Genomic DNA, 15005 nt, shown 5'->3' with positions numbered 1-15005 from the left:
ATACGTGCACACGTGATATGGGACTGAATAAACGCATGCAGGAAATAGTGGGCGGCTGGTGTGAGGTTCTGTGAACAATATGGCTGCCTGGACTAGGCCCAACCCCCGGAGCGGAGTTCCTGACATTGTCTAGAGAGCAGCAGGGAGTGAAGTGCAATGTAGAGTCAGACTATAGACGGCTTTAGACCTTCAGTTAGACTCATCTCACTCTCATGAAAGTAAGGTAAGAGGGTCTCTGCGCTTTTCATTGAGAAAGGACAGGTGGAACTCACTCAAAAGCAAAATAGTACTTGATTCTATCAAGTTCTAGCTAGTTTAAAAAACACGTATCAGGCCAAAAAGCTATCATTAGATGGTTCAAGTGCGGAGACGACGATACCAGACAAATTAGTGCATATACAAATATGTTCCTCTAGCAGCCAAACTCTCTGGGCTTTTCAAAAAGAAAGACTATCATTAAAAAGCCTACCAGTAAGCAGAAATGATGCACCATTAGCACACACACTGATTTTCTATATGTATTTTGAAAATCAAACAGAAACTTAGCTAAATAAATATGTTGAGGCGCCTCCCATCTCTAATAGGGACTAAGACTACTCTCATTACCAGCCATCATTTGTAAAGGGTCTGGTTATATGAAGTCATTTCTACAGAGTGACTGGCTGGCTGGGGCAGATGGAGCCTGGTGCCCTCCTGGCAACCCCTAGCACAGATCTCCTTCAGTGACTCTGGCTCGCTGCAATCAAAACACCACACACACACACACTAAGGGCTAGGCAATATATCACATTCATTTGAATGTAATGTTTCCGTGCGATATTCCAAATGCCTGGACAAATTGAGCATTAGTTTTCATGCGCGGTACTGCTAGCAGCATTTTAGCCAGACTGTCATACTAGCTGTCTAGTCAGTGTTTCATAAATCAATTATATAAATTGGCAACTCATTTTGAGAAATAAGTTAGGTCACTTGATTTCAACATCTGAATTAAGTAGACAGGCTAGCATGCTGTTCAAACAGTTGGAGACGGACAGAAGGGTGTGTTCATAACAATTCAACTGTTCTACCTTGTTAGACAGCAAATAGACCCAAGTAGGCTAAATTTAAAATATAAAGATTAGTGGTCTACTCACTAGCACATGGGCTTGTGCTTGAGTGTGTTTATGAGACCGGTGTTAATTATCTAGAATGCCTGCTACAACAAGTTAGTCATTATTAGTGAATGTGCATTATGCATGGTTGTGGTTATATTTGTAACAAAAAAGTTATTTTTCATAGACAGATTGAAAGACAGATCAGTGATTATTACCAAAAAAAAAGCAGGTTAAACTATTTTGATAAAATTGTCGTCTTATGGATGTGCAAGGCTTATATTTAGGATTAGTATAATTTCACAAGTCCTAAATTCATTTGTTTATTGCTGACTGTTTGAAATGCAGTGTATTTGAACTTTAAATTGTACAACAAAGCTTATTTAGAGATATACTGTATATTGTGAATTGCCCATAAATCCATTAAAAAAATGTTTATGATTTTTTGGCCATAATCTCAGACCAGTGTATGAGAGGACATAATGGAAGGAGATCCCATCCCAACAGGTTATTTCAGTCCAGTCTGCATTAAGGCAATCAGAATTGTACTCTAGATCAGGGGTACTCAAACTTTTTAGGGCCAAGGACCATATTTGTGATAGCAAATTCATCAGGGACCCGATCAAAAATCAGAAAACAACTAGAGTGAGATTGATAAATAAATAAATAAATAAAAAGCATACAAGTACTTTTACTTCGGCAGTGCATGGCTGGATGAACCAAGTCTCGGGCCCTGGGAAAGAACATTTAAAAGCCTGCCTCTTGGGATCAGAGAACATTTAGCAGTTTTCAAGTTAATTTACATCAATTATACACATTTTTGTCATGGGGCAGAGAGATTGTGTTGTTGCAGCTTGAAAAGCTAATATCCTGCAAGTCTACACATTGTGACATTTATGTAAGAAAATAATTAGGGAACAGAATCAGTATAGAGTTGAACACTGTATAAATTGGTAGAGTGTATTTATTTGACCCTTTATCTAACTAGGCAAGTCAGTTAAGAACAAATTCTAATTTACAATGGTGGCCTAGGAACAGTGGGTTAACTGCCTTGTAGAATGACAGATTTGTACCTTGACAGCTCAGGGATTCGTTCTAGCAACCTTTCGGTTACTGACCCAACGCTCAAACCACTAGGCTACCTTCCGCCTCAATATACTGCAGTGGATACCAATATCCCTGTGAGCCTCCCAGGCCCATGTTGCCAAGGGTTATGAATATACATTGTATTACATTACACGCTCTAAACCTATTCCATATCAATATATTTTTTTTATTAGTATTATTCATATTAAAAAGTATGTTTTATTATTTGTTTTTAAATATTTTGAGATCTGGCCTCTGCAGGGGGTCCTCACAATCTCACAATTCTGCAGCAATACGCCATCCCATCTGGTTTGCACTTACTGGGACTATCATCTGTTATTCAACAGGCCAATGACCCAAAACACACCTCCAGGGCTATTTGACTAAGGAAGAGAGTGATTCAGTGCTGTAATCTGATGATCTGGCCACCACAATCACCCGACCTCAACCCAATTGAGATGGTTAGGGATGAGTTCGACAGCAGAGTGAAGGAAAAGCAGCTAACAAGTGCATATGTAGGAACTGCTTCAAGACTATTGGAAAAGCATTCCAGGTGACTACCTCAAAGCTGGTTGAGAGAATGCCAAGAAAGTGCAAAGCTGTCATCAAAGCAAAGGGTGGCTATTTTGATTTGTTTAACACTTTTTTGGTTACTACATGATTCCATATGTGTTTCATTATTTTGATGTCTTCACTATTATTCTACAAAGTAGAAAACAGTAAAAATAAAAAGCCTAGAATATGTATGTATGTATGTATGTATGTATGTATGTATGTATGTATGTACAGTGGGGCAAAAAAGTATTTAGTCAGCCACCAATTGTGCAAGTTCTCCCACTTAAAAAGACGAGGCCTGTAATTTTCATCAAAGGTACTATGACAGACAAAATGAGAAAACAAAAATCCAGAAAATCACATTGTAGGATTTTTAATGAACTTATTTGCAAATTATGGTGGAAAATAAGTATTTGGTCACCTACAAACAAGCAAGATTTCTGGCTCTCACAGACCTGTAACTTCTTCTTTAAGAGGCTCCTCTGTCCTCCACTCGTTACCTGTATTAATGGCACCTGTTTGAACTTGTTATCAGTATAAAAGACACCTGTCCACAACCTTAAAACAGTCACACTCCAAACTCCACTATGGCCAAGACCAAATAGCTGTCAAAGGACACCAGAAACAAAATTGTAGACCTGCACCAGGCGGGGAAGACTGAATCTGCAATAGGTAAGCAGCTTGGTTTGAAGAAATCAACTGTGGGAGCAATTATTAGGAAATGGAAGACATACAAGACTACTGATAATCTCCCTCGATCTGGGGCTCCACGCAAGATCTCACCCCGTGGGGTCAAAATGATCACAAGAACGGTGAGCAAAAATCCCAGAACCACACAGGTGGACCTAGTGAATGACCTGCAGAGAGCTGGGACCAAAGTAACAAAGCCTACCATCAGCAAGGGCATTGAAGATGAAACGTGGCTGGGTCTTTCAGCATGACAATGATCCCAAACACACCGCCCAGGCAACGAAGGAGTGGCTTCGTAAGAAGCATTTCAAGGTCCTGGAGTGGCCTAGCCAGTCTCCAGATCTCAACCCCATATAAAATCTTTGAAGGGAGTGAAAAGTTTGTGTTGCCCAGCATCAGCCCCTAAACATCACTGCTCTAGAGGAGATATGCATGGAGGAATGGGCCAAAATACCAGCAACAGTGTGTGAAAACCTTGTGAAGACTTACAGAAAACGTTTGACCTCTGTCATTGCCAACAAAGGGTATATAACAAAGTATTGAGATAAACTTTTGTTATTGACCACCATAATTTGCAAATAAATTCATTAAAAATCCTACAATGTGATTTTCTGGATTTTTTTTCCCTCATTTTGTCTGTCATGTTATGTTTGTTATGTTTGTTATGTATGTTATGTATGTATGTATGTATGTATGTATACACACACCCCTGAATTTGAGAATACCTGCTCTAGAGATTAAGGAGTGTGACCCTCACCCTGGACTGAAATGACTGATTCATAATTTAGAGATGACTGCTATGCTCACTGTCTGTGACCAAACAAGAACAACTAGGACACAAATATTATAGTAAATAGAAATCGCCGTTGTGGCTCAGCCGACATTTCAAATCAAAGTTTATTGGTCGCATACACAGATTTCCAGATGTTAATCGCAGGTGCAGCTAAATGGTTGTGTTTCTAGCTCCAACAGTACAGCACCAACAATGTAACACACAATCCAGACTAATAAAAAATTTGAAAAATCAGAACGAGGAATGTCAGAGACCGGAATATAAATATACATATAATGTATATACATGTATAAACTGGTTGGTTCGAGCCCTGAATGCTGATTGGCTGAAAGCCGTGGTATATCAGACCGTATACCATGAGTATAAAAAAAACATGTATTTTTTACTGCTCTAATTATGTTGGTAACCAGTTTAAAATAGCAATAAGGTACCTTGAGGGTTTGTGATATATGGCCAATATACCATGGCAAAGGGCTGAGTCCTAGCACTCCACGTTGCGTCGTGCATAAGAACAGCCATATACTGTACCACTCCCCCTCGGGACTTATTGCTTAAATATATAATGGTGTGTAAAGACAGTATGGACAGCATATGAATAGAAAAAGGTGTGTACAGTGCAATAAGCTAACCTTTACATAATATATAGGTGTAGATAGATATCACTGAGTGGAAAGCTCTCGCTGCAACGACAAGACATGTGATTATCAGAATATAATAATATGCTGCAAAGCAACTTACAGCAGTGTGTCCATTATTCATATGTGAAGCCTGGAGCAATTGTCACAGACAGACATTTGTCTTGGTCAGCCTAAGGGTAACGCAGTGCAATTTAAAAAGGGACTAGCATCCTGCCTATAGCCTAACCCTGAAAGCTCTGAAAAACAAGAACACGGTGCGGTCCTCTTAATAGGCCAGCTGACATGGCTGATTAGAAGACAGGGATTAGCAAAACATGTTCTATGTTGATGTGATCAATAAAGTTACATGACATCGCAACGGGGCAACCGGGAGACATTATGACATGCATGTTCCTGGTCCGCAAAGCCAGAAGCAACGGATGGATTACCACTGGGGGAGATCTAATAACGCTCAAAGTGGGCTGCTAATGCAGACCGAGAGAGAGAGACACAAAGAATGATGGAGAGAAAGGATGAGGGAGAGCGAGAGAGAAGAAAGTAAGGTACGAAGAAAGACAGATGGCAAGGTAGAGAAAGAAAATAGACAGGAAATGGATTGGTAGATGGAGAAAGAGGTAGAGGGAGGAAAAGAGAGCATTCACACTGAAAGCTTTGTCCACCCTCTTCAATACATTTGTCATTTTGCAGATGCTCTTATCCAGAGTGACTTAAGGAGCAATTAGGGTTAAGTGCCTTGCTCAAGGGTACGTTGACAGATTTTTCAATTATATATGGTTTATTTTGCCCCAATTTTTTATTTTTTTAAATAAAAAAAGCACCATTAGATATACTGAAAACTTCAGTGTTATGGATCATTCAAAAGCTGAAGATGACCACAAGTAAACAGCAGGTAGCCTAGTGGTTAAGAGCGTTGGATCGAGCCGACTAGGTGAGGTGCTCTGAGAGTTGCATCACATTAATATATATTTATTCAACCTTTTCTTTTTCCAATAGGAGTTCCTTACTGTTCAAGTCTGTGTGCATCAAGTTATAGTTATGCAGATGTTTCAGTTCTTGCATTGAAGGCTTGTCCAACTCACATAAAACTGGAGAAATAAAAGAATGGCCGAGAACTTGACTGAACGCGGTAGTTGCTGTTGCTAGCAGATCAAGTTCTGGGAAGTTGTCTATTGTTGGTCTTGAAGACAGACGGGTGTGTGTGAGAAAGGGAAAGAGGAGAGAAGGGGGAGAGAGTGTGTGCGTGATCTCGCTGGGCTTCAGCAGCAGAGAGAGGAAGTCTTTGATTTGGATGGATATTGAGTTGCATGTTCCATTCCCCATAATTCATCAGGATGACTCCCTGGCAAGCTGTGGCAAACAGGGTGCTGGTAAGTTATTCAGAGTGAGACGTGAGACACACACACACACACACATAAAATAAACGCATACACACAAATTATCCCTCTGCTCCAGTATGTCCAGAGAGAAAGGGACTAGAGCACACACAGTATGTCTTCTGGATATCACAGTACTTGGGTGCTTGGCATCACCCTGCCAGAGTTTAATAGATTAGCTAGTAAACTGACCACAGACCTGATGACTGACTATAGAACCATACCACCTCATTTACAAGAGCACCAGAAGACCCATACCACCTCATTTACAAGAGCACCAGAAGACCCATACCACCTCATTTACAAGAGCACCAGAAGACCCATACCACCTCATTTACAAGAGCACCAGAAGACCCATACCATCTCATTTACAAGAGCACCAGAAGACCCATACCATCTCATTTACAAGAGCACCAGAAGACCCATACCATCTCATTTACAAGAGCACCAGAAGACCCATACCACCTCATTTACAAGAGCACCAGAAGACCCATACCATCTCATTTACAAGAGCACCAGAAGACCCATACCATCTCATTTACAAGAGCACCAGAAGACCCATACCATCTCATTTACAACAGTGACAATTTAAAATAAAAAATAACGTATGTCTACACACACAGGAGTTTTAAAAGAGGAATTTTAAAGCGTCAGCATGCTTCACTTCGGCTGGAGCCCAGCCGTAGACGAACCGAACCAGTGTGTTAGCATATTCCCTTAATAGACCTTCACTTGAAAAACAAGAAAAGGTGCCAATAGTACTGTTTGTCCCTTTTGAGACACCATAGCCAGTATACACTTACTCAAAATAGTTAGAATTAATCAAAGATAAAAATTAATGACAGATTTCTTTAGTTTATGTTTTTGCAGTCGGGCAATTTTTCATCTGACTAGGATGTTTGGTGCAGTATTTCTCAAGTGAAAGCATGTGCATTAGGACAAGTAGTCTCTCGTTGAAAGACAATAGGCACTTCATTGAAGAACTTCTACTGTTGACCAATCGCCAACAAGGGGGTAGACTTCGGCTTGCCTCGAGAGAAAAAAAAATGTTGTGCACCCGAACAGGAGTGTTTCGTCTGGGAAACATGCAGGCGCCTTCACACAAACGTTTAAACTAAAAGCCTTCTTCAGTTCATTCAGTTAGTAAACCCACATGGAGTGAAGGGTGTTGAAATAAACGAGAGAAATGGGAGGATAGTCAAGAGTGTATACTGTAGTAGTAGGTTAGTTAAACAACTACAGTACAGTCCAACCACTGCTGCTAAAATCTACAATGCTTCAGAAAACCCTGAGTGGAGAGAGCGAAGAGGGGATGAAAAGGAGAGGATGTTCTAGAAGAGTGGGCGTAGTGAAATCTCCTCGGCTCTCTTTCACCGCCTGTCTGATCTTGGCAGACTCGACCAGTCCGACTCGAGTGAAAAACAAGCTCCAACTGTGAGGGACATCTGGCATGGAGGGGGGGGGGGGGGGGGGGAAGATTGCCTGCAGAGTGAAAACACATTTTGGCTGGAGGATACTCCTCTGCCCCAGCCTCTTCCTTCTCCCAGTGTGAAGATCATATGCTGCAGGGTGCTGCTGACTCAGTATCCAGACCTCAAACACACACACACTGGAGCAACCTCTATTTACACAAACAAAGGGCCTGTTTGCACACACAGAGCCAAAAACCAGGAGAGCCTACTACTGTGTGTGTTAGTCCCTTCCTCTCCAGAGATACTGACTCAACACTAGAAACGTCAGCTACTACAGCGACTAAAATGACAGCAAAACGTAAGAGCTGCATTTTTTTTCAGAATGGGTAGCAAGGAATAAGTTAGTCCTGAATATTTAAAAAATGTAAAAGCATTGTATTTGGGACAAATCATTCACTAAACAGCAACTAAACCTTGCAATGAATAATGTGGAAATTGAGCAAGTGGATGTGACTAAACTGCTTGGAGTAACCCTGGATTGTAAACGGTCAAAACAGGTTGAAACAACAGTAGCTATGATGGGGAGAAATCTGTCCATAATAAAGCGTTACCCTACCTTCTTAACAGTACTATCAACAAGGCAGGTCCTACAGGCCCTAGTGTTGTCACACCTGGACTACTGTTCAGTCGTGTGGTCAGGTGCCACAAAGGGAGGCTTGGGAAAATTACAATTGTCTCAAAACAGGGCAGCACGCCTGGCCCTTAGATATACACGGGGAGCTGAAGTTAATGACATGCATGTCAATCTATTGGCTCAGAGTGGAGGAGAGACTGACTTCATCACTACTTGTTTCTGTAAGAAGTGTTGACATGATGAATGCACGGAGTTGTCTGTTTAAACTACTAGCACACAGCTCGGACACCCATACATACCCCACAGGACATACCACCAGAGGTCTCTTCACAGTCCCCAAGTCAAGAACAGACTATGGGAGGCTCACAGTACTACATAGAGCCATGACTACATGGAACTATTCCACATCAGGTAAGGGATGCAAGCAGTAGAATCAGATTTTAAAAAAGCAAAAATACACCTTATGAAACAGCAGGGACAGTGAAGACACACACATACAGGCACATTGAAATAACTTATTATACATTTTGTATTGTAGATATTTAGTGGTGTAATACTGTTATATGATAAACTGTTTTATGTGTAATGTAAGTGCCTTAATGTGTTTGGACCACAGGAAGAGTAGCTGCTACCTTGGCAGCAGCTAATGGGGATCCCTAATAAATACAAATACTGGAGCGGAGGGAATGTGTGTTTGTGCACGCTTTTATTTTAAGAGTGTGTTGTGTTGCGCGCGCCTCACTCTGAATAACTTATCAACACTCTTTACTACAGGCTAAAAGGGAGTTGTCCAGATGAAATATCCTTCAAAACCAAAGACTTCCCCTCTCTCTCTCTCTCTCTCTCTCTTTTCTCTCTCTACTGCAACATGGCGAGATCACACACGCGCACACAGAGTGACACGCGAAAACACTCCCCCTTTCTCTCTCGCCTTCAAACACACTCTTCCCCCCTCTCACACACTCCCGTCTGTCTCCAAGACAACTTCCCAGAACTTGATCTGCTAGCAACAGTAACTACTACATTCTCAGTGCAGTTCTCAGCCATTCTTTTAATTCTCCAGTTATGTAACTTGGACAAGCCTCCAAGGCAAGAACATCTGCATAACAACTTGATTCACAGAAAGGAACTTAAAAAAATGAGAAAATATTAGGAGTAGTTGCAGAGTTACGATTGGGGGAGTAAGCTGATCCTAGATCTGTGCCTGCTGGTCATTGCGGCCAGTCCACTTTAAGGGCGGAAGGGAGCTCCAAGGGTCATACAGGGAGATAGATGGTCAATGTAGCATTACAACTAGCCAGAGCGCGTGTACGTCACAGTGTAGCATTTACAACTAGCCAGTAGGTGTGTATTTCACAGTGTAGCATTACAACTAGCCAGTATGTATGTCACAGTGTAGCATTACAACTAGCCAGTATGTATGTCACAGTGTCACTAGTGCTTACATAACACTGCAGCCTCAGACACTCTCCTCTATCTTTTACACACTCACTGCGTGTCTCACTCACACCATCTCACCATTCTCTGATACTTGCTCTTCCACTTTTTTTTCAGGCACAAACACTAAATGCATGTAAACACTAACTCTCCCTTACTCAAAGACCTAAAAATGTGCTTTTTGGTCCACCAGCCACTGCAGATAAAAATCTACCATCCACTCATATTATTTTACCAGCCAGTGTTTTTTTGCAAAAATGACATGAACACCAAAAAACTGATGAGCATGTTTTGTAATGTTTCTAAAACAATAAAATGTAAGTAGTAGTATTGTTCAATTTGTCCTTTTTGATGACCCAAGTCTTTAATGAAAATATCACAGATGAGAGAAAACATTTCACCTGCCCCTTTAGGGCGGGTGGTTACCGTGGTAATGTGATGAGTGTCATGTTTTGTGCCTGTGAGATTGAATCCGACTAGTATCAGTGTTGCTCCTCTTCCCTAGCAGTTGAAACTCAACATAGCTTGTGAACAGATACATGTAAATAGCCAAGAAACAAGGACAAAGTTTCACTTCAGTAGACTCCTGCTGCATTTATTCTGCTATAAATGTGATAATACTTGACTATTTTTATTCACAAATACAAGTGAAATGCTCACACTGTGGAGCCCTGACCACCCACCCACCAATGTGGCTGGTGAAAGACATCTTACCCACAGGTATTCATTTTAGGCTCTGCTTACTCACTTACTCCCCCCCCCCCCACTTACAGTCTTTCTTTGCATGCAGTGTGAAAGAGTGCAACACAAGCAAACCACACAGTTGAGTAGTGTATGGGAGAATATACTGGCTCAGAGACAGTGCTTGAAGAAAGGGTTTCTTAAGGCGCTGACTGACAGTTGGTGTTTCCAAAGAATGACCATCCTTTCTCTAATGAGAATTTGAGCGTTAAGAGCTCGCAGACCCACTCCCACCTCAGTCCTCCTACTAACCCACACAGTTAGAAACCAAATATGTGCAGTTTGAAAGCAATTTCCTGCAATTCTACACATTTTTCTATGGCACAGAGGCCCAATGACATGACTGTTTTGGATTTTTACATCCTCCCTGACTGTATAGTTTTTATTTTGGTGATTGTTAGTTCTCAAAGATGATCTTATTAAAAAAAGATATGTGGCTCCATTATCTTTTCTACATACTTCATACACTCAGTTTATTAGGTACACCACCCAGTTCTCAAAAATGGATTGTTCTAACAGACATTGAGTCACGTGGCAGACAGGCATCGAGGCATCCAGTTACTGTTCGATTGAACGTTAGAATGGGCAAAACAACTTTGAGCATGGTATGATCGTTGGTGTCAGGCTTGCCGGATCCAGTACCTCAGAAACGGCTGCCCTACTGAGCTTTTCACGCACGAAGGTGTCTTGGGTTTATCGAGAATCATAAAAAAAAATATATATAAAATCAGCAGAAGTCCTGTGGCCGAAAAACAGCTCGTTGATGAGAGGTCAAAGGAGAATGGCAAGAATCGTGCAAGCTAACAGGCAGGCCACAAAGAGCCAAATAACCACGCAGTACAACAGTGGAGTGCAGAAGTTGTTGATGGGCTATTGCAGCAGATGACCACACAGGGTTCTGTTCCTACCAGCTAAAAACAAGAAGAAGCGGCTCCAGTGGGCACGCCATCACCACTGGCCAATTGAGGAGTGGGAAAACATTGCCTGGAACATGACAGCGAGTTCAGTTTACTAGAGTGGCTTGCACAATCCCCAGATGGAACGGGCTGTTCACAGCATAAATGTACCGCCATTCAATCTGCAGCAACTGTGTGATGCCATCGCGTCAGCATGGACCAACATCCCTGTGGAACGTTTCCAACACCTTGTAGAATGCCCCCAAGAATTCATGCTGTCTGGAGGCAAAGAGGGGTCCGACAGAGCACTAGATGGGTGTATCTAATAAATTGGTCAGTAAGTGTGTCGCTTAAGTTTACTCTGAAAACATTACCATTCAGAAAATAAATTACTATTTATTTTATCAGTGGCGGCAGCGATTTAGCAGAAGTTGCTCGCCTCTGCTAAATTAATATAGGAGAATCACAACAGTAACACAGACACACTCTCCCACCAATGTCCATGTCCATTAAGCCGAACTGTCAGTGACTAGCACAATGTATTACATGTCATGTTTTTATAATGACTAACTGAGCCTTGGGCTTCAACAACACTCTGCCCACACTAGCAAAGGTCAGTGAGCACACACAAATTCACACCACACACAAACCTGCCAAAAGGACTCACAGCAAACACCAACAGTGCCACCATCTTGCTAGCTGCTACAATATTTTACATTGTATTTGATTCCTTGTAAAAAAGAGACCTTGGTCTCAATGGTGACACCCTGTTAAAACAAAGATAAAATAAATGCAATCAACAATTCCATAGATATGCATTTTAAGAGCACATCACATGCTGGGTAAGCTACACTGTAGTCCAATGGCCCAACACGGGTCGTGCAGCCCTCTGCATAGGCTACAACATGAACCTCTATGCTGAAATTCAGACGTAATGGATTGATTGACAGTTTGACAAATTATAGCATTTATTAGTTGTAAACCGTTGTCATCAGCTTTGTCAACATGCTTGTGAGAATTCTGACAGTTTAGAAGCAAAACACATTTCTGAGGGCCCCAGATGTTGTACGGGTACTAAGTGTGGTAATAGTTGCTACAGGTAAGTTGACTACGTACTACTGGTACTAGTTTCTATATGCACGAGTTACTACCAAATACTACTGGTAACTGGTTCCTACTGGTACTACTTGTGGAAGGATATCTGCCGTCCGTGCTTGTCGATGGGCCGGCGGTGAGGCAAGTTAATGCGTTGGTTGCGGTCCCGGTGCACCCTCTCTACCAGGCCATGGTGACGTGTCCCCCTGACACTGTCCAAGGCCCCTGGGAAGCCACCCTGAGGAAGAGGGAGAGAGGGGGATGTTAATATGAGAGAGAAAGAGACACACACACGAACCAAATACCTGGTCTCCTGCCACAACCTGAGGGACAGTCCGTAAGCATAAAATGCTTCCATGCCATTACTATTCCATTATTAGAAATCATGTTACAACTAGTACCAGCATTACTTTTGTTATTCTCATTGTGGCTCTTAATATTATTAGAACTATTAAAATGTAATGCTATTATTAGAGAGAGAAACCGAAAGAGACAGGCTGGGGCAGAAAGAGAGAGCGAGAGAGAGAGAGAGACAGGCTGGGGTAGAAAGAGAGAGCGGCAAAGAGACAGGCTGGGGTAGAGAGAGAGAGCGAGAGAGAGAGACAGGCTGGGGTAGAGAGAGAGCGAGAGAGAGAGACAGGCTGGGGTAGAGAGAGAGAGAGAGACAAAGAGACAGGCTGGGGCAGAAAGAGAGAGCGAGACAAAGAGACAGGCTGGGGTAGAAAGAGAGAGCGAGACAAAGAGACAGGCTGGGGTAGAGAGAGAGAGCGAGAGAGAGAGACAGGCTGGGGTAGAGAGAGAGCGAGAGAGAGAGACAGGCTGGGGTAGAGAGAGAGAGAGAGACAAAGAGACAGGCTGGGGCAGAAAGAGAGAGCGAGACAAAGAGACAGGCTGGGGTAGAAAGAGAGAGCGAGACAAAGAGACAGGCTGGGGTAGAAAGAGAGAGCGAGACAAAGAGACAGGCTGGGGTAGAAAGAGACAGGCTGGGGTAGAAAGAGACAGCGAGACAAAGAGACAGGCTGGGGCAGAGAGCGAGAGAGACAAAGAGACAGGCTGGGGCAGAGAGAGAGCGAGAGAGACAGGCTGGGGCAGAGAGAGAGAGAGCGAGAGAGACAAAGAGACAGGCTGGGGCAGAGAGAGAGAGCGAGAGAGACAAAGAGACAGGCTGGGGCAGAGAGAGAGAGCGAGAGAGACAAAAAGACAGGCTGGGGCAGAGAGAGAGAGCGAGAGACAAAAGAGACAGGCTGGGGCAGAGAGAGAGAGCGAGACAAAGAGACAGGCTGGGGTAGAGAGAGAGCGAGACAAAGAGACAGGCTGGGGTAGAAAGAGACAGCGAGACAAAGAGACAGGCTGGGGCAGAGAGCGAGAGAGACAAAGAGACAGGCTGGGGTAGAGAGAGAGAGCGAGCGAGAGAGACAGGCTGGGGCAGAGAGAGAGCGAGAGAGACAAAGAGACAGGCTGGGGCAGAGAGAGAGAGAGCGAGAGAGACAAAGAGACAGGCTGGGGCAGAGAGAGAGAGCGAGAGAGACAAAGAGACAGGCTGGGGCAGAAAGAGAGAGCGAGAGAGACAAAGAGACAGGCTGGGGCAGAGAGAGAGAGCGAGAGAGACAAAGAGACAGGCTGGGGCAGAGAGAGAGAGCGAGACAAAGAGACAGGCTGGGGTAGAGAGAGAGAGAGAGACAAAGAGACAGGCTGGGGTAGAGAGAGAGACAAAGAGACAGGCTGGGGTAGAGAGAGAGAGAGACAAAGAGACAGGTTGGGGTAGAGAGAGAGAGAGAGAGAGAGACAAAGAGACAGGCTGGGGTAGAAAGAGAGAGAGGCAAAGAGACAGGCTGGGGTAGAGAGAGAGAGGCAAAGAGAAAGGCTGGGGTAGAGAGAGAGAGAGAGAGAGAGAGACATGCTGGGGTAGAAAGAGAGAGAGAGACATGCTGGGGTAGAAAGAGAGAGAGAGACAGGCTGGGGTAGAAAGAGAGAGAGACAGGCTGGGGTAGAAAGAGCGAGCGAGAGAGACAGACAAAGAGACAGGCTGGGGTAGAAAGAGAGAGAGGCAAAGAGACAGGCTGGGGTAGAAAGAGAGACAGGCAAAGAGATAGGCTGGGTAGAGAGAGACAGACAGGCTGGGGTAGAAAGAGAGAGACAAAGAGACAGGCTGGGGTAGAAAGAGAGAGAGACAAAAGAGACAGGCTGGGGTAGAGAGAGAGACAGACCGGCTGGGGTAGAAAGAGAGAGACAAAGAGACAGGCTGGGGTAGAAAGAGAGAGAGACAAAAGAGACAGGCTGGGGTAGAGAGAGAGACAGACCGGCTGGGGTAGAAAGAGAGAGAGAGGCAAAGAAAGGGAGAGAGGCTGGGGCAGAGAGAGAAATAATACAAAAGCAAGATAAAAATAACAGCTTTAAATCATGTCTACAGTGTTTAGGTACTACACAACTAAAAACCTACTTTACTCCATGATTTCAGACGGATATCATTCATTAAAACACTCAAACCCTAAACAAAATGAAAACACTACAGTTACAATGAATGAGCACTAACAAATGATTAGGATCAATTGCAGCCAGGTCCA

At 43.2% G+C, this 15005-nt stretch overlaps 1 protein-coding gene across 3 annotated transcripts in view; it reads right to left on the bottom strand.

Moving 5' to 3' along the window:
• Positions 1–15005, bottom strand: part of LOC118964938 (CREB-regulated transcription coactivator 3) — a 92194-nt gene that overhangs the window by 53305 nt on the left and 23884 nt on the right. For all 3 annotated transcript variants that reach the window (XM_090239076.1, XM_090239075.1, XM_090239077.1), the window contains exon 3: positions 12548–12679. In XM_090239076.1, the coding sequence (XP_090095202.1) occupies positions 12548–12679 (132 nt within the window). The remainder of the gene's footprint in view (positions 1–12547; positions 12680–15005) is intronic.

Source organism: Oncorhynchus mykiss, chromosome 6 (genome assembly GCF_057628025.1).
Source record: "Oncorhynchus mykiss isolate SJ-2025 chromosome 6, ASM5762802v1, whole genome shotgun sequence".
In the NCBI taxonomy this organism is placed as follows: domain Eukaryota; kingdom Metazoa; phylum Chordata; class Actinopteri; order Salmoniformes; family Salmonidae; genus Oncorhynchus; species Oncorhynchus mykiss.
Note: the sequence above shows the minus strand (reverse complement) of the source record. Positions and strands in the feature narration are given on the sequence as shown.